The sequence below is a fragment of the Equus asinus genome, chromosome 10, assembly GCF_041296235.1.
Source record: "Equus asinus isolate D_3611 breed Donkey chromosome 10, EquAss-T2T_v2, whole genome shotgun sequence".
NCBI lineage: Eukaryota > Metazoa > Chordata > Mammalia > Perissodactyla > Equidae > Equus > Equus asinus.
The window spans coordinates 56,005,215-56,025,744 of NC_091799.1; the positions used below are offsets into that span (position 1 = coordinate 56,005,215).

The 20,530-nt window shown below is 37.0% G+C and overlaps 1 protein-coding gene across 6 annotated transcripts in view; it reads left to right on the plus strand.

The window, feature by feature from the left end:
- Nucleotides 1-19,526, plus strand: part of CCDC125 (coiled-coil domain containing 125) — a 55,842-nt gene extending 36,316 nt beyond the window's left edge. For 5 of the 6 annotated variants that reach the window (XM_044772719.2, XM_044772726.2, XM_070519545.1 and 2 more), the window contains 10 exons: nucleotides 2,062-2,120; nucleotides 3,281-3,367; nucleotides 4,199-4,276; nucleotides 5,041-5,126; nucleotides 9,345-9,427; nucleotides 10,912-11,027; nucleotides 11,821-11,928; nucleotides 12,996-13,170; nucleotides 16,798-16,928; nucleotides 17,754-19,526. In XM_044772719.2, the coding sequence (XP_044628654.2) occupies nucleotides 2,062-2,120; nucleotides 3,281-3,367; nucleotides 4,199-4,276; nucleotides 5,041-5,126; nucleotides 9,345-9,427; nucleotides 10,912-11,027; nucleotides 11,821-11,928; nucleotides 12,996-13,170; nucleotides 16,798-16,928; nucleotides 17,754-18,077 (1,247 nt within the window). In that variant the 3' untranslated portion in view covers nucleotides 18,078-19,526. The remainder of the gene's footprint in view (nucleotides 1-2,061; nucleotides 2,121-3,280; nucleotides 3,368-4,198; nucleotides 4,277-5,040; nucleotides 5,127-9,344; nucleotides 9,428-10,911; nucleotides 11,028-11,820; nucleotides 11,929-12,995; nucleotides 13,171-16,797; nucleotides 16,929-17,753) is intronic. The other variant, XR_011506429.1, reaches the window with a different exon arrangement.
- Nucleotides 19,527-20,530: the final 1,004 nt, after the last annotated feature.

The window sequence follows — 20,530 nt, forward strand, 5'->3', positions numbered from 1 at the left end:
TTAATGTCATGGAGTTCACATTCTAGTAGAAGAGACAGAAGATAAACCTACAAGTCAACAGCTGTATAGTATCAGGCAGTGGTCAGTGAAGGGACAGTGAGTGACTGGAGGGCCGGGGTGCTGCTGTTTCAGGCGAGGGTCAGGGGAGGCTTCTCTAAGGAGATGAGTTTGAGCACCGGAATGAATCAGTGCCCAAGCCAGGTGCTCATCTGAGGAAAGAGTGTTCCAGGTAGAATACGTATGCTTCCATTTATTTTAGGGATATCATGAAATTCTCAAAAATTATCGAAACAAAATTAATCTTAATTTATTATATCCAAAAAATAAATTATGTCTTAACTTAAGGAAAGAGTAAAATTCAGAATCATATTGTGATAGAATGTTACAGCTCCGAAATGATTGGGAACCAAGCACAGCTCTTTTGTGGCCCAGTCTTTTGTAATCCATGTTGTAAAACTTCTCCCTCCAAAGTGGAATGAACACATATTAGAACAACACAAAAGTAAATTAAGAAACATGGTTTCAGATTTACAAAAAACATGTTGCAGCTGGAGATCTATCCCCATCTTTCAAAATCCTTTGTGAAATTAGGATGGGATTATTTATGTATTTTTCTTCCAGTTCCTTATCATGCATAGGTGATGGATCCTGTTTTGCAAGCAAGATGTTGAAAACTGGACATGATGCTGAGATGTCTTTATAAAAACATGAGGAAACCTCTGGGATATAAACAAGATGTAATAGTGATAGTATGAGCTCCTATTTTGTTGGGTTATGAACTTTTGTCTTTTTATCAAAATTGACCTGATCCTAAGTAAGAATATTGTCTTAGTTTCCTATTACTAGTAGGTAATTTCCAAATTACCAGAAATTTAATGGTTTAAAACAACACAGATTTATTATCCTACAGTTCTGTAGGTCAAAAGTCCAAAAACAGGTTTCCCTGGGCTAAAATCAGGATGTAGGCAGGGGTGCATTCCTTCTGGAGGCTGTAGAGGAGAACCCATTGCCTTGCCTTTTCCAGCTCCTAGAGGCCACCTGCGTTCCCTGGCCTGTGGTCTCTTTCCTCCATCTTCAAAGCCAGCCATGGCTGATTGAGTCTTTCTCAAGCTGCATCACCCTGACACTGACGCTCCTGCTTCCCTCTTTCATTTGTAAAGACCCTTGGGAGTCCATTGGACCCATCTGAGTCATCCAGGACAATCTCCTATCTCCAAGTACTTAATTCCATCACACCTGCCGAGTCCCTTTGGCCATGTATTCACAGGTCCTGGGGATTAGGATGTGGACATCTTGGGGGGCCATTATTCTGCTCACCACAGGTGTTAACAGAACAGAACCTGTCATTGCCAACCCACTGTCAGTTTTGTCCCTCCTCGGAACCCTGGATCGTCAGAGCAAAAACATGATTTAGATTTTGTCTTGGATGCTGTCATGTTGATGAAAGTTCAGAATAGCAAAGAAAAAATTTTGAGAAATTTTGAATGTCCTTCAAAGATATTCTTTCTAAATTGTTTTTTCTTCCTTTTATTTCATCTTATCTTTTTGTCGTAGTTTACCACTTTGATGTTTTTATATTCCCAGTGAGACTGCAAGGAAAATGACTCTCGTGGGAAGCTCAGTTTCATGTCTCAATTGATCACATTAAGGGGTGGATAACTGAAGTAAAGGAGACTTGTAGTCACTCTCTTTGGAAAGAAATTAAATTCAGGTTATTTCTTAGATATCCATTTCACTATATTGATCAAACTTAAGTCAAACGCCAAAATTTATTTATTTCACTCACCAACATTCATGTTTTTTATATTGTGTTTGGATGTAGTAATTAACTAATTTATTAACAACAGTTTTAATTTAGGGCCCTTTTTTTTAGAGTCTTTTTATTCAAAAATATGTGTCTTTTCATTTGTGAAACATTTTAAGCTACTTATTTTATCATTATTTGGTTTATTACAATTCTTTTCTCTTTGCAATTTAGGAGAAATCTGTATTTGATATTTTGTAAGCAAATTTACTGTATTTAACTAGTTAAAGAAAATATTCAACTTTTTGTCCTAATAGATTCTAATTCAGAATTGTCAAATGTCGAATTGAAGCGACGTCTTCAGGAAACTTTAGAGGTGGGTACTCTAATGGAAAAATTCTCATGTGAATAAAGTCCACCGATAGATATTTTGTGTAAGTAATACTAAAATTATCTGAAAGGCAATTCTTGATGAACCACAGTGTAAAGTTCATACCTTTCAACTGGCCTCCTCTGTTTCTTATCCTCCTCATCTCTCAAAAAGGCTATTTATGTGTCCTTTTGCCCCTAATCCTCTACTCCTCTAATCTCCTCCTGGAGAAGACACTTATCACTTCCTTCCATCTGTCTTCCCTGGATGTATGGCTTGAAATAACCTGACGTAATTTCACCCCTTTGAACTTAGAAGACTAGAATGTGTCCCAGGTGGTCTGAGGAGCAGTCCAGCCTGCTGGGAGGAGGCTCTGTACGGGGCGCCTAACCTTCAGGAAGCAGGAAGCCATGTTAGTGTGTGTGTGAGATTCTTCTGGTGAAAGCTACAACAAAGATTTTTCTTTCTTTCTCATTTCTGGAGGCTAGAAGTCCAAAATCAAGGTGATGGTGGGCCGTGTTCCCTCTGAAGGGTCTGGAGGAGAATCCTTCTTTGCCCCTTCCTAGCTTCTGGTGGTTGCTCCCAACAATCCTTGACATTCCTAGGCTTGTAGCTGCATCGCTGTAGTCTCAGTGGTCATTGGACCGTCTCTCCTGTGTGGCTATGTCCAAATTTACCTCATCTTTAAGGACACCAGTCTTTGGAATGGGGCCCACCTTAATCCGTATGACCTCATCTTTACTTAATTACATCCGCAAACACCCTATTTCCTAATAAGGTCACGTGCACAGTAACAGGGGTTAGGACTGAAACATTTCTTTTGGGGGGACACAATTCAAACTACAACAGCTGCTCTAGCTGTGTGAATAAGTGTGTGCTTATTTTATGTGGTCCAAAGATTTTTTTCAAATTATTAGCTGTGTGGCTTAGATGGGTAAGAGCAAAAGATTTTGGCTTTCAGTCGCAACTGGCACCTGATAGTGAGGCTCTCAAATTTAGCCTTTCTGGTCCACTTATAAAGCCTAGAGGAATTTCCAGCCTCATTCGTAAGGTCAGAGGGCTTTGAATGAAAGTACTTGTTGAGCTTAAATGTACACCGTGCAAACTGACCATTTTGGGTTGCATATCTTGCGGATAGGAAGGCTAATTTTTATTTCTGTCCTCAGGAGGTAGAAATTTTAAAAACTGAACTTGAGGCATCTCAGAGACAACTTGAAGGTAAAGAGGAAGCAATGAAAATTCTTCAAAGCATGGTGAGAAGTTATTTTTAAACTTTTATCACTCATACATTTCAATAATAAGTGATATGGTTTTAGCTTTTAAAACAAAAGCAGCAGTGCTTAATATAATTGATTTTCTTTTTGAGGTATAGATTTTTTTAAAGCTTTGCTGAGGTAGAACTTACATGCCATGAATTTCACTCATTTTAAGCATACAATACAATTCATTTTTACTAAGCTTAGAGTTGTGCAACCATCACCACAAAGTTTAGAACATTTCTAACACCCCAAAAAAGGAAGCTCGTACACATTAGAAGTCGCTCCCCATCCGCATCCTCAACCCCAGACAAACACTAATGTACTTTCTGTCTTAGAGAGTTGCCTTTTCTATTTCATATATATATAGGATCATACAATATGTGTCTGGATTCTTTTGCATCTGGCTCCTTTCGGTTAGCATGTTTTCAAGGTTTACGCATGGGGTAGCATGTGTCAGTAATTTCTCCCTTTTTATTGCCAAATAATATTCCTTTGTCTGGATACTGTACAGCACATTTTGTTTATCTGTTCACCCCTTCATGGGCCTTTGGGCTTCCACTTTTTGGCTATTATGAATAACACTGCTATGAACATTTATGTGCAAGTCTTTGTGTGGGAAATTCGTTTATTCATTCTCACATTCACTGAGAAAGAGCTAAATAAAAATCTTCTGACTTTTGAACTATCAAACTCTAAAAAACGTGGTCCCTGTGGTAATTCTCAAGTTAATTTCCTCTTGTCTTAAAATAAAAATATGAACGTCACCATGCCTATGGGAGTGATTAGAAATTTAATTTATACTGATGCAATTTTTGTTTTTCTTAGGCAATATTTGGCAAAGCCACAAGTCATACCCAGGCAGTGCTTCAAAAGACTATGGAACAAAAGAGATCCTTGGAGAAGGTATTTGCCACTTTGAGCATGGACTTGTTCCATCCCAAAAGCTTTCAAATAGCACTTGTTTAAAATCATCGTACTAATGGCTGTGTCGTGTGTGCATCCCCTCTGCTAGTTGTGCTTTAGTTTCATATGGCCGCTTCCCTTTTGGTCACTTCACGTTTCAAGTGGTCCTTTTCCTTGGTCACTTACAATCCAAAATAGATTGTCGCATGGGCAAAGAATTAAGGTTTATTTCCCCATTTTAAGGTATTAGGAGACCTGCCAAACTGGCATTTCCTATTTTCTTCTTCTTTTCCTTTTTTTTTGTCCTCCACTTGCCTGGCAGAGCCTGCCTCTTTCTGACCATCTCCTCATCACTGGAAAGGCAGTGAGGAGTCACCTTAGATGGTCACATGCCTGTGCCTGTCGTACCCTCCCTTGCTGGGACTGTCCTGGGCTCAGACCCCAGGAGTGTGTTTTGCTCATGGGGTCTGCATGGCTTGGGGGCGGGGGCGATGAGAAATCTCACTAGGTTTGAGCCAGCAAATTTTGAAGCTAAACAATCTGAAATTTTCCCTCTAGTAAGCAAGCTTTGGCAAAGGTTTTTTTGAGTGCTAAAGAGGCCTGTTATATGTGTTTACAAATGTCATAGACTCTTTGAACGATAATTTTTTTCTTTTTAACCTATTTCTGTGAAATGATTAAATGACTTATTTCGGCTATTGACATTGTCTTGCAATGATTTATTTCTAATAATTTTCCATGAAAGTGCTGTTTTCTTTCTATAGGAAATAAATGCCTTGCAGTGGGAAATACAATTTGATCAGAATAGATTTAAAAATATAGAGGAATCTTGGACCCAAAAATATGACAGGTTTGTATATTATTATTCCATAGTTTTTCTTTGGAAATCTTTAAAGTGTGTGTAATTCAAATACAGCTTAGGCTTTCTTCTTCTTTGAGCTAAGTGTAAATATTATAAAATTCTAATGGGTTATTCACTTACCAGTTCCATATTTTTCTGTTAGTGTTAATTAAAAAAAAAATGTATGGTAGAAACTTAAAGTACAGTCTGAGAGTCATGTTTCCCAAGTTATTTTAGCATTGGCACTGTTTTTTCAAATGCAGTCTTTTGAGCAAGACTTTTATTAGTGGGAATTTATTTAATAACTTTAAATTATAACATACATTTATTATAAAGTCAGTCGTTGAGAAATTGATTTGATATCTGGGATTATAGATGGCTTTAGTACCTAATTTTTTAATTAATTTCTTTTTTTATTGAGTTCGTAATAGTTTACATCATTGTAAAATTTCAGTTGTGCATTATTTCTCGTCTGTCACCACATAGGTGCTCCCCTTCACCCCCTGTGCCCATCCCCCACCCCTCTTCCCCTGGTAACCACTCAACTGTTCTCTTTGTCCATGTGTTTGTTTATATTCCACATATGAGTGAAATCATCTGGTGTTTGTCTTTCTCAGTCTGGCTTATTTCGCTTAGTATAATTCCCTCCCGGTCCAACCATGTTGTTGCAAATGGGATGATTTTGTCTTTTTTTCTGGCTGAGTAGTATTCTGTTGTATAGATGTACACCACATTTTCTTTATCCAGTCATCAGTGATGGGCACTTGGATTGTTCCATGTCTTGGCTATTGTGAATAGTGCTGCAGTGAACATAGGGGTGCATATGTTACTTCGGGTTGTTGATTTCAAGTTCTTCGGGTAGATACCCAGTAGTGGGATAGCTGGGTCGTATGGTATTTCTCTCTTTAGTTTTTTGAGGAATTTGCATACTGTTTTCCATAGTGGCTGCACCAATTTGCATTCCTACCAGGAGCGTGTGAGGATTCCCTTTTCTCCACACCCTCTCCAACATTTGTTATTTTTAGTTTTGGTAATTATAGCCACTTTAACAGGTGTAAGGTGGTATCTTAATGTAGTTTTGATTTGCATTTCCCTGATGATTAGTGATGTTGAACATCTTTTCATGTGCTTATTGGCCATCTGTATATCTGCTTTGGAAAAATGTCTGTTCATATCCTCCGCCCATTTTTTGATCGGGCTGTTTGGGTTTTTTTGTTGTTGAGTTGTGTGAGTTCCTTATATATTATGGAGATTAACCCCTTGTTGAATGTATAATTTGCAAATATTTTCTCCCAATTGGTGGGTTGTCTTTTTGTTCTGATCCTAGTTTCTTTTGCCTTGCAGAAGCTCTTTAGTCTCATGAAGTCCCACTTGTTTATTTTTTCTTTTGTTTCCCTTGTCTGAGAAGACATGGTATTCGAAAAGATCCTTTTAAGTTTGATGTCACAAAGTGTATTACCTACATTTTCTTCCAGAAGTTTTATGGTTTCAGGACTTCAAGTCTTTGATCCATTTTGAGTTTATTTTTGTGTATGGCATGAGATAATCATCTACCTTCATTCTTTTGCATGTGGCTGTCCAGTTTTCCCAACACCCTTTATTGAAGAGATTATCTTTTCTCCATTGTATGTTCTTGGCACCTTTGTTGAAGATTAGCTGTCCACAGATGTGTGGTTTTATTTCTGGGCTTTCAGTTCTGTTCCATTGATCTGTGTGTCTGTTTTTGTATCAGTAGCATGCCGTTTTGATCACTATGGCTTTGTAGTACGTTTTGAAGTTAGGGATGGTGATGCCTCCAGCTTTGTTCTTTTTTCTCAGGATTACCTTAGCAATTCTGGATCTTTGATTGCCCATATGAATTTTAGGATTCTTTGTTCTGTTTCCATGAAGAATGTCATTGGGATTCTGATTGACTGCATTAAATCTGTAGATTTCTTTAGGTAGTATGCACATTTTAACTATGTTTATTCTTCCAACCCATGTGCTTGGAGAATTTATTATTTCTTAACTTTTAATTTGAGATAATTGAAGACTAACAGAAAAGTTGCAAGAACAGTACAAAAAATTCCTATATATCTTTCTCCAAGATTCTCCAGATTTTAACTCTTTACATTTGCTTTATCATTCTTTCTCTCTTTGTAGTTAAGTATATAGATATAGATAGATAGAATTTTTTTCTAACCATTTAAGAGTAAGTTGCATATATAAGCCCTGTTGCTCTAAATAGTTTAGTTTGTATTTTTTTAAAAATGGACATTCTCTTTTATAACCATAGTGTAATTATCAAAATCAAGGCCTTAACCTAATACTATTATTTAATCTACAGACCTTATTTAGATTTGCTGATTATCCTAATTATGCCCTTATAGCAAAAGAGAAAAACACTTCCCCTGCTCCAGGATCCAATCCAGAATCACACATTGTATTCAGCTGCCATGTCTACCTTTTAGTCTCCATTAATCTGAAACAATTATTCAGTGTTTCTTTGCCCTTGACATTTTTTTGAGGACAGGCCAGTTACTTTATAGAATATTCCACAATGGGGATGTCTGCTGTTTCTCGATTCAATCTGGGTTATGTGTTTTGGGCAATATGACCATGGGAACAGTGTTCTATTCTTAGTGCATCGTACCAGGAGGCCTGCGACGTTGCTCTGTCCCGTTCCTAGGGTGTGATTCTTGATCACTTGGTTGGGGTGTGCTGTCTGCCCTCATTCTCCACTGTAAAGTCACTGTATTTCCCCTTGTAATTAATAAGCATCCTGTGGGGAGACACTTTGAGAGTATGTAAATATACTGTGACTTAGACTTTCACCCACTAGTTTTTACATCTACTGATTATTCTGCCTGAAGCAATTATTGCTACGATGGTTGCCAATGGTAATTTTCTAATTCCATTATTCCTTCTACATTTATTTGTTTGCATTTTACTGTAAGAAAGAGCTTTTTCTTCTCCCCCTTTGTTTGTTTATACCAATATGGATTCATGGATTCTGGCATTATTCAATGGATTAAAAGCCATTACTATCATAATTTCCTTTGATGCTTAAAATTTTCCAACTTCCGTCAATGGGAACCCCTTCAAGTTGGCTCCTCTGGCTTTTGATGCCTTCCTGTTATTCTTTGAGCACTTTCTTGCTTACACTTTTTCAGAATTCCGTTTGAAAATCACAGACCTACAGTCTTAGGAAGAGGTTGTGCTAACAAAGGTGCTTTATTCTTCAAGGTCTAAAGACCTTGCTTGAGAAACCTATTTCACCATTTTAATTAGTTTGTTAAGTAATTCATGGAAGAAGAATGCCTTAGGTTTACATTTCACTTTTAACTGAGAAGATTTAACATCATGACCACCATTTTAATGATCTGAGGCCAATTCTGAGCAGAGCACATAACATTCCCCACAAACATGATCACAAAATATTTTGATGGGTATTTTATTAAAAATTGCAAATTGACCAGATGATTTGGCTTCTGTTTTTAATTAGAAAAACAATTTTTTTAAGCCTCTGATCCTAGGCAATTTAGGAACTCTTGTAAGTAATTCCAATTTTTATTCAATAAATAAAGTTCCCTATGTATCTTTTTATTTTTTTGCTTTTTTTAAAATTGAGATATAATGGACATATAACATTGTATTAGTGTCAGGGGTAACATAATGATTTGATATTTTTATATATTGCAAAATGATCACCATAATAAGTCTAGTTAACATCTATGACCATACATAGGTATAAATTTTTTTCTTGTGATAACTTTTAAGATCCACTCTCTTAGCAACTTTCAAATATAAAATACAGTATTATTAACTACAGTCACCATGCAGTACATTCCATCCCCGGGACTTATGTATTGTACAGTTGGAAGTGTGTACCTACTCTGTATCTTTTTATGCAAGTTTTGAAGGTGGCGTAAGCATATAGTTGGTGTTCAAATGGTTATTAAGTTGATTAAAACTTTAGTAAAGGGAATGAGTACTCATAATGGATGCCTTAGAGGTATTTCTGATTCTGATTCTCTCTCCACTAGGTATACAGAAGGGTTACCACAAAATCTTACCACATTCCTTTGAATTGTTTTTGTTTTGTGATACATATAAACTCAAGACTGTTTTGAAGTAGGAAAAATTATATTTGGGTTTTTGTGTTTTAGTTATGGGATAAAAATATTCTCATTCAACTCTGAAGTGTTAATGTTTTAGTTATTTATTTGGAGGGTACTTTTTTCCTAGGCTAAACTGTGAAAATGAAGTCCTCAAGGAAACTCTGAAACTGAAAACAGAAGAAATTAAAATGCTCAAGTCTGAAAATGCAAGTAAGCGTGGCATTTTGATGATTCTGTAAAAATATGCTACCAGATCAGTTTTATGTAGAATGTCCTGTGTTGAGAACACATATCAGTAGACAAAGTGCCAGTATTTCGAAGCAGTTTATTTAAAGGACAAGAGAGAGGAGAAATGCATCAATTAGGTTTTTTTAAGTTAAAAAAATTTTGAGGTGAAATTCACATAAAATTAACCATTTAAAAGTGAACAATTCATAACATTCATAATATTGTGCAACCGTCTAGTTCTAGAACATTTCCATCACTCCAAATAAAACCTCATACTCATTGAGCAGTTTCTCCCCATTTTCCTTTACCCTTTAGTTTTTATGCTCATGTCAAACAAAACGGTGGAGCACCTGATGTTGGAGGAACCTGAGTAGGGTGTGTTTCACTGGGACACTAGTAGGAAAAGTTTATAATTGTTTAGTTATTCAACATTATTTTCTCTCAGAAAATCTCCAATGACTTTATTACTAATACAAATATTCTTAATTTTTCAAGATATTATTTGACTCATTAAGAACTTGAAATTTTTTATGTATATATGTGTGTACACACACACACACACACACACGTCTCTCATATAATGAGCCACCTTATGACAAAAGTTAATGAAAGAATATGAAGGGGTTTGAAGAATATTAAAGTGGTACCAACTTTTTATAGAATTTTAAGAGGAGATGTTGATTCTCTCGTCTTGGCAGAAGCAGAAACTTCTTTAAAATAGAAGAAACTGGTTTAAAGTGGTGGCTTGAAGGGGTCAAAATAAGCTCTGAATCAGGTCACGGGCCCGAGAGAGGCACTTTCTGCAGTGCAGAGACTGAGGCAGCGCCCCTGGGTGGGAGCTGCACACACAGATGGTGCTTCTCAACGCCAGTGAGTTGAGCTGACGGAGATTTCTCCTGTGTTAGCTTAGTTCTCAGCACAGAAGCTGCTCATGGCCACAACCCCTCCCCCTTCCTCTCTACCACTCCATCCTGATGCAAGAGGGGAAAAGTTACTGTTTTCTGCTCTCCAGGAGATAGCAGGACCTCTCTTGTTCTCAAATGATTTATTTTTCTCATAATAGAAAAATCTGATAGTTTGGATAGCTGGTACATTTGACATAATACATGAGATCTTACCTGGTCGTCTCACTAACCACGAAGTCTCTGAATAATTTGCGTTTGTCTAAGTTTCTCTTTGACAATCCTACAAATTTTCCCAGAGCAAATGAAGATCAGGCTTCGGTTGCAAAGTTAAGATACTTCCACATTAAAAATAACATTTTATCTAGAGTTATATGTGTATTATCTCACTTGATACCCACTATTCTATCAGATGGATTTTCTGGATGGAGCTAGATTTTGTGGGAAGCGTCAACTGTATATGCATTGATTGTAAGAAATGAGGATATGATGTTGGTATAACTAGATTAGGTGAGGCCGGAGTCAGACCTCATCACTAACACTTTCTTATATGGCCCTTCCTAGTTTTGAATCAACAGTATTTGGAGGCCCTCGCCATGCTTGGTATCAAACAACAGAAGATGGCTCAGGAAAACATGTGTCATGATGAAAGTGGCTTCTCAGAAGTTTCCGGTCTTGAGGTAGGTAAGCAGGTCTGAAAGTTTATCAGAAAGGAAATTTTCTACTTTTTTTTCTTTCCACCATCGCCGTCTGCTACATGTTCTAGGGTAGCACCATGTCTAGCAATTTGAGGCTGAGTGAGAGAGGCCCATGGGTTTGCCCAGGTCAGTTCTTCAGCCTTTCTGGTATCACACCCTTCATGCATGACATTCTTAGACATTAGGGGATCGAGATGTGCTAGCCGCTTTCTGCCCCTTTTATTTCTTATTTTTACAGTTTTAGCAGCAGCTCTGTTAGAAGTGTCTCACATTACAAGATCAGAGAGTAGTATTTTTGGAGTGGTGGGATGATTGTTTTCCTCATTGCCATTAAAATTCACTCGTCATTTCTGAGTATGCAGCTCTCCCTGGCAGGGGCTGGCGGTAATGAATGCTGGGCCACAGGGCCAAGCCCATGAGGATGTTAATATTTGTTAGGTCAAGTTCCTGCCAGTACTCAGAACTATAGGAAACTGGTGCCAGGTTAAAGGTTTTGGAGAGTGAAAAGAAGGAAAGTAGAATTCCTTTATGTTTTTGATCTAAGTAACAACATTCTTTCCTCATTTGTAGTTAATTTCCATTTGGAAATCCATCCCCAAATCCTGGTCTCAGCTTTCTTCTTTTTGCTTTCCTCTCTAGTTTGTTTGACTCAGATGCTTGAATAGAAATGTGCATCTGTGTGTGTGTGTGTGTGTGTGTGCGCGCGCCCCTGTGTGTGTGTGTGTAGCTAGGCAGTGTGACACTTAGTCACGGGATAATGCTTTTGGATTTGAAGCTTGAGGTCCTCGGAGCCTGCCTTTGTCATGGTCCCAGAGGGAGCCCCTGTTCCTGTGCCAAAATGGCAGCGTCCGCTCAGAAAACGTTTCTGCAGCTCAAACAAGAGGTATCAAATTACCAAACAGTAAAAGCTTTGCTTTTGTTTCTCTGTTAATAGTAGAATAAACGGAAGTATCTGCAATAATCAGCTTTATTTTAGTAGTCATTGGCTATAGAACTTATAATTTTATACGATAGCATTAACATATAAACTGGATTTTGTTTACATGGTTCCAAAATACAAATAGTACTTTGCACAATATCATTGCCATGTAAAGTTGTTTGCTTAAGTTTGTAGTTAATATTTCCAAAATTCTGTTTGTCTATACATAGCCCTAAAATTACTGTATATTAGAGGAAAAGGTGCACTTACGCTTAAAGTCACTAGGATCCAGAACACTGATTAATGGGGAGATAAACATGAAGTTTATTAGCAAAGCAGCAAGGTACAGTGGGAGGAACCTTTATACCAGACAGGCCTAAGTTTGAATCTCAGCCCCATCATTTTCTAGCTGTGTGGCTTTGGACACAGAAGTTAAATGGCGGGTATTAACGAGTGTGGAGGGTTGTGAGAAACAGAGGAAGTAGACATATTTTTAGCACAGCACCACGCACATGCTAGCTTCTAAACAAATGTTAGCTGCCACTATAATTAGGCTTTAATAACAAATATAGTACATGGACCATAATTTTAAAAATATTTGACCGTTACTGAAGGTATGGAATTTAAAGTATTCAGAGTATATGGGAAAGCTAACAGCTAAACATTAACAATTCATTAGGAAAAGTATAAGATTACATAGATTAGAGTCGAGGTCATCTATCGGGGGTATCTGAAAGCTGATTTTCATTATTTTCAGTGGTATTGTCTGGACTGGCCCAAGGCAGAATTGAAATGCAGCCTTTGGCATCCTCCCTTTTTCCTCGTTGGGCAGGACACACACAGGGCCTGTCTAGGGTGATCTAGTTCAGAGTGGGTAGCTACTCCAGAAGAGAATCAGCAAGAACTAATTACTTTAGGCAGATGAAATAGATCAAAGACAGGAGACTGCATTTGCTAACCTGATCCAGTATCGAGGTGAGAATTGTTCTGGTTTTGCCTCTTACACCTCTCAAACTTTCTTTCAAAACCAGTTGGAACTTTTGCAGAAGAGTAAAGAAGAAGCTTACATAATGGCAGATGCATTCAGAATTGCATTTGAACAACAGTTAATGAGGAAAAATGACCAGGCATTAAGATTGACACAAATGGATAAAATGTGTAAAACATCAACAAAATGGATAAAATGGAAGCACCTTAAAGAGCATGGTAAATATGAATTATAAGGGCAATAATCAGGCATAATTTCAGTTGTTTTTGGTTATAATCAAAGTTGATTAAGCACAGTTAATACGATGGAGAATATAATTTAAATTTTGTATATCACTGTGATTTATTTAAAAATTTAGAAACCATGGGAAAAAGGGGGTCATTGGATGTTACATATGCAGATGAGCAATTGGGATCAACAAAACCATAAAATAACAGGAGAATCTCTTTTTTAGTACTCTTCTATTTCATTGAAACAAGACCATGTTTAGTGGGAAAAATTTATAATTAGAGCCCTTGATGATTAAAGGGCAATTGCCAAGAAGGAAGTAATATTGAAAATGACAGTGAAATCCAACACTAAATGTATCTATCTAATTACATTCTATTGAAATGTGTGATCCTGAAGAGACATGAGGGTTAGAGAAAAAAATCTTAAGTTGGACAAATTAATAAAATATTCTTATAAAAAATGAAACAGAAGTTAAGGTTTAGGTTTTGGTTCACAAGCCTATCAGAAGTCCATGGCCAGGAGGGCCGTCCCTGTGGCATAGTGGTTAAGTTGGACGCACGCTGCTTTGACAGCCCTGGTTTGTGTGTTTGGATCCCAGGCGCAGACCTACACTACTCATCAGCCATGCTGTGGCAGCAACCCACATATAAAGTCGAGGAAGACTGGCACAGATGTTAGCTCAGGGCTAATCTTCCTCAAGCAAAAAAAGAGGAAGATTGGCAACAGATGATAGTTCAGAGCTGATCTTCCTCAGGAAGAAAAAAAGGTCCGTGGCTATTTTTGAGTATCATTGTACTAGTGTAAACCAAGTAGATAAAAATGGCCTGAGAGAATAAAATTACAATTGACGTAGGTCCTCCAGTATAAACAAAGTAGCTATTATTTTCTAGAAATTTTGGTTTCCCTAAATGGTCAATATCAGTTTTCATTTATCAGTATTGTGCATACAATTCATATAGCTTCAATTTAAAATTCCAATTAAATTCCAGTTTGAAACCACTATGAGTAAAGATTAAAGTGAAGTTTATAAGACGTTTAAATGTTTTAGTATTAAAATTCTGAGATGACTATATTTTTAAATATTTTCTACTATGTCAAATCTCTAATCCCAATTCCAATGTCTTATTTTCAGATGAACTTCAAAACTAATAAAAATCTTACATTAAAAACAAAACTTTTAATAGCAGATACCTATTCTGTTTGAAATATTTCAAATAGTATATATTAGTAATAGTATATGGGTCAAGTGTTGTGAATTTTAGCTTTACTTTACCCATCTCTTTGCTGAAATGGTTAAGAAGTAGCTTACAGGGATAATAAAATAGAAGTAGTAAACAAAAACTATGAAAGTAGATAAAAGCTGATCCTAAAGGCTATATGTTTAGAGTATTCATCAGGTGGAAGTCAGGGCAAAAAGGGAAAATACATTTCTCAACTCTCATTCTGAAAGAGGCATTTCATGTTGCCTGAAATTAACTCCTAAAAGCATTTTCTGACATGAGACTTACAGATGCCATTGAGCAAATATAATGGCTAAGTCCTCAACAGTCACTTACAATAAATATAAAATCATTATTTATATGGCTGTTTTCTTTAATAATCCCTTGATAAAAGCTGAAGGTATAACCTTCATGTCAAACTCAAGGTAGGTGATTTGCAAGGGAATTAAGCTAACAGTTCGTGTATTTAGCCTTTTAGGAATCAGTGGCAAACATTAAGAATTCTAGTTCTGTCATAGACAACAGATGTGCAGGTGATCTTCCTTAGGCACCCCTTTCCTCAGCGAGGCCCTTGCTGGGAGCTGGACTGCAGAATATTTACAGGGATACTCTGAGGACAGCCTTGGTGTGACTGAAGGCAAATCCCTTGGGAAATCTGATCTTAGTTGTTTTGTTGGTAGGTAGGGAGTGATGGGAGAAAGAAAAGGAGGGGAAAGGTGTGGTTAATCTTATGAAAGCCTATCACATTCTGTCACCCACATAGAAGGCCTCCAACTGTGCATGGAGGTTGGCTATAAGGATAGTGCTATGTAGACAAAGCTGGGTTTTTCTTAGGTAGATTCATATTCATTTCAGCACTTGAGTATGTACTTATTTTATATTCCAGAATTCCTGCCTTTCTTAGCCATTGACAAACCTCAGGAACTTTTCCATAAAAAATATTATTTGAAAGGTATAGCTCCCAATCTTTCTTTTCCATTAAGGTACTGAGAGAGACTAGAAGAAGAATTTAAAATAATTAATTTCTCTCTGAAAAGCCGTTACAAGTCCATGTAAGTTTCATTAGCTCTTTGTGAGTTTCTTAGTGACAAGACTTTGATTCATTTTATTAGTATAGCTCAATAATCAAGAGGCACAGGATGAGTGTTACAGGTCATCTTCTTTTGTTTGGTTCAAGTCTAAACTTTTCTTCTTGATGTGGCAGCTTAGACAAGTTCTGAGAGGTAGGTAATTAGCATGTTTCTTTTTTTAGACTGAAAATAGAGCACATATGAATCCACTCATCAAAGCTGGTGAGCACGTCAGCTTGTCTGGCTTTGCCCTTCGCCGCAGTTGCTTGCAGAAGAGGTCAGGCGTGAGCCCCAGTCACTGTGGTTTATCAGAATTGAAAGGGAATTGTCCCTTATCGCCTCTCAGTTTCCTAATAGGCCATCCAGAGCATTCCAAAAACATTCTTGAAATTTTCTTTGTATAAACCTGTAAATGTTGTACCTTCTGCTACAAACTGCATCCTTTCTGTGGATGAAGGACATCGGTGTACAAATTTCAGGGCGTGGACTCTTACACATTATGTCAGTACCTGGGCTAGATGCTTTCAAAACTGTGTATGTTTTTTTATTATGGTAAAATCTACAAAAAATTTACCATTTTAACCATTTTTAAGTGACATGAAGGACATTCACTTCATTATGTAACCATCACCGCCTTCCACCTCCAGAACCTTTTCATTTTCCCAGCAACTCTGTTCCCGTGAACACTGTGCTCTATAATTTAATGGCACAGCAACCCTGAGGCACAGGTACTATTATTCTCATTTCAGAGGCGAGGAAATGAAGCTCAGAGAACTTGTCCAAGGTCATGCAGTTAGTATGTGGCTAACTGAGGGTTCACGTCCAGGACTTTCTGGCTCTGGAGCAGAGTTTGCGTAATTCAGAGGCCACCTGCGGCCTGCAGACACATTTGTTGGATCTGCATAAGTGTTCTTAAATAATGTGGATAAGTGACTGACACTTAAAACTGGGATATTTCACATACAAATCTGGATCACTGGCTCCTCTGGAAGACTGAAATGATCTATAGCTTGGGCTGCGTTTTCTCCTGAGGGGCAGTGGTTGTTGGGGCTGAGTGACTGTGTGATGAGACAGCAGCAGGCAGGGCGTTGCTCTGGGTTTTCAGTGGCCCTGTCACCTATGTTTGCCATCCTGGCTCTAAAGTCTGGGCTCTTCCCACTACATTGTGCTGCCTGACGCACTCGTGCAAGAGGTCTCCTGAAGAGGGCAGCTTCCTGACTGATCGAGGAGTGAATGAGCCCCGGTTCGTACTTACCTCTTTTCCTAGAAGAACATCTGAGAGTGTCTTTTTATGTCTTAAGTGGATTTTCATGTTCAATTTTAGGATTACCATCACAAAGTAGTAAGAAGACCTTAGGGCAGAAACTATTGGGTATGCTCCCTTCAGAAAACACTTCTAAGAGGACTGAAGAGCAGGATAATCCTCAGGAAGTCTTGAAGATGCTAATAGATTTGGTTAGTATCTTTGCTTTCTTTTTGTTGCAGGTTGTGGTTAAGCTATTTTTTTTGCTTCCTATTAATTCAACTCTTTATCACCCCATATTCGCCTTTTAAGCCCTTGTCCCAGCTGAGGTACCATCCTCCAGAGTCATGATCTCATTTCCTTAAACTCCCTGCATGCTCTTCCCACTTCTCCCATCCATGTTCTTCTTGTGCAAATTTAAAGCTCCACTTGTGAAAAAGGGGGCTCCCCGTCATTAACTCCAGATATCTCTGTCATCTGCACTTAGACATACAGTTCATGACAAGACATCCTTTTTATTCAGGAAATTTTAAAGTGTTCAAGGCACTTCCTCTCAAGGATTATATCCTTTAATCATTACCATAAGCCTGAAGTCAGTCCCATTATCCCCATGTCAAAGATAACTAAGAGACTCATGTTATATGAACATACTTACCTAGAGAAGCCCGTTAAAGTTATCTGCATATAAATATATAAAAGTTTTATATAACTTCAACATTCTTTTAGAGAAATAAGCACATGTTGATATTATGTATACATACATACACACACCATGTATATATTTGTCCCCCCTCTCTTCAGATGACTTACAAAATTTTCAACAGAAGGAATGCTGTTTTCTGTTCTTGCTTTAAAAAAAAAATCCTCAATAACATGTAGCATGCTGCTTGGGAGTTAGTGGACACCTAATTAATTTATTCACATTAATTGATGTGACAGATTGATGATTGAACATTTTGATGAAATATTTCTGACGCTAGTTCTATATTCTGTGATTTATTTACTAACTGGCACATTTTTAATTTCTGCGCATGCAGCTGAATGATAAAGAAGAAGCTTTGGCTCATCAAAGGAAAGTTAGTTATATGCTTGCTCGGGCATTGGAAAACAAAGACACTGCCTCAAAAGAGAATAAAGAAATAAGTCCTATGAAAGACAATTTTCCATTAAGAGACCCTTGGCAGAAAACTTCAGAATTCTCTGTTTTGCATGATCCTGTACATTCAAGTGCTCAAATTTTTAATTCTCTGGGCTGCATTTGTTCAGTCCAGAGCCTTCATACAGATCAAAACTACACAGGAACTCTGAAAAGATCCCATTCTTTGCCACCAAATATCGTGTTTGGAAGACAAACCAGTTGAAATTAGAACTGAGAGCTGTTTACATCAGGAGCCTTTGGAAAAGGATTGTGTACATGTTGCTACATCTCCAGAAGTTATATGTTTTCTGGGTATTTTTAATTTTTAGGAGGAAGCTTAAGTACTGAAAACATTTTCCACAAGAAATTTATTGGTATTCTGTGTTGACATATTTTATTTATAAATTACATTACTATACTTTATGAAATTTTTAGTATTTGCCAACGTCAAAAATAAAGAAACTCACTTTTAAGAAATACAAAAAAATAGTTATTTATATTGACCATCGGGATCTGTGACTGGCTGGCTTAAGCAACAATATAATTGTAAATTAATGCTCTAAGAAATAATGCCTAGGAGTGACTGATGTTAACTTTTGAAATACATTTATCTTGTTTTATTTTTGTTTTTGAGGACTTTTCATTTGCCATATAAGGTTTTAAAATAATCTGCTTAATTTAACTTCAATAAAAAAGTTATTATAGTGGGACTTTGGCAGAAGTCTATTCAAAGGCATTGCTAGTTACCTTCATATCTTCTTTTTTTGTCCGAATGGTGACATTTGGTAGCCAGAGCTCACAGAATTCTGGCACTCAGACCATTCGCACTTAACTTCCTGGTTTTGACACTGAATTTTAGGCCATTTAATTTTACTTCTCTTTCTATAAATATTGCATAGTAATAATCTTTAATACCTTTTAAGAATATTCTTATATTAATAGCATACAACTATGTCAAAAGAAGTACATTACATTGTCAATAGTTACAATAAAACTTTTGTCTGATTATCACCTCTAGAGAAAACAAAAGATATGGCTATACTTAAATAGATGAGATGATAATAGGGTAATAAGGTAACAACATAAACCATTTATAAAGTGTTAAAGGAACAGCATTTAGTTGGCATTAATAAATAATAAAAGCTGAAAACTTGGCAAATAAATTTTGAAAAATGGAGGAATGATAAGGAACTACTGTTACCAGATATTAAAATGTATTGTCCTGATAGTAATATCAAGCTACCTTATTTAAAGCAGTGTGGTACCAGCAGGTCAATGGAATACGATAAAGACCATACACAGATCTAGTATATATAATTTAACATAAAATAAAAGGTAAAGAAAGATTTGGGATGATTTAACAATACCAAAATTGGAAGTGTAAAAAAAAACAAATCAAATTACAAAAACTAGAAAGGTTCTTTCTTAATATGTGTGTATATGCATGTAATATATGTGTATATAGTCATGGGCCACACAATGTTTCAGTCAACAGTGGTCCCACAAGATCAGTATCAGATAGCCTAGGTGTGTAGGCTGTACCATCTAGGTTGGAGTAAGTGCACTCTATGATGTTCACAACAATGACGAAATTGCCTAATGATACATTTCTCAGAATGTATCTCCTTACTGCAATTAAATAAATAAATAAATAAAATTAAAAGAAAAAGAATATATCTCCATTGTTAAGTGATGCATGTCTGTAGTATATACATAAAACAATATATAAATTGATAAAATTTGTAATGCTCCAGTTGACAGACGGACAGTCTGAATCAATGGGTCACAAAAGAGGGATTGTACATGGTTAGCAAACATGAAGAAATATTCAAACACAGTAGAAATCAAAGAAACGTAAATTAGGAGGAAATATCAAATTAGCAAAGATCACAAAAATTACGTGAGTGCTAGAGATGATAAGGTCAAACACATACTTTCAGCGTTGATGAATATATATATTTGAGATCCTGCATTCAGTTTTTGGGGGTACACTCTCAGAAGTGAAATTGCTGGGTCATACAGTGATTCCATTTTTTTTTTTTTTAAAGATTTTTTTTTTTTTTTCCTTTTTCTCCCCAAAGCCCCCCGGTACATAGTTGTGTATTCTTCGTTGTGGGTTCTTCTAGTTGTGGTATGTGGGACGCTGCCTCAGCGTGGTCTGATGAGCAGTGCCATGTCCGCGCCCAGGATTCGAACCAACGAAATACTGGGCCGCCTGCAGCGGAGCGCGCGAACTTAACCACTCGGCCACGGGGCCAGCCCCCGGTGATTCCATTTTTAATTGTTTGAGGAAATGCCAGTCTCCCTTTGCAGCTGCGACATTTTGCATTCCCACCAACAGTGTACAAGCGTCCTGATTTCTGTGCACCCTCAACAACACTTGTTATTTTCTGGAGTTTTTTTGATAGTAGCCATCCTAATAGGTATGAGGTGATATCTCGTGGTTTTGGCTTGCATTTCCCTAATAATTAGTGATGTTGGGCACCTTTTCATGTGCTTATTGGCCATTTCTAGATCATCTTTGGTGAAATGTCTATTCAAGTCCTTTGCCCTTTTTTAAGTCAGATTTTTTTTTTATTGCTGAGCTCTAAGAGTTCTGTATATATTCTGCATATTGACTCCTTGATATGATTGCAAATATTGTTTCCCATTCCATAGGTTGTCTTTTCTTCATTC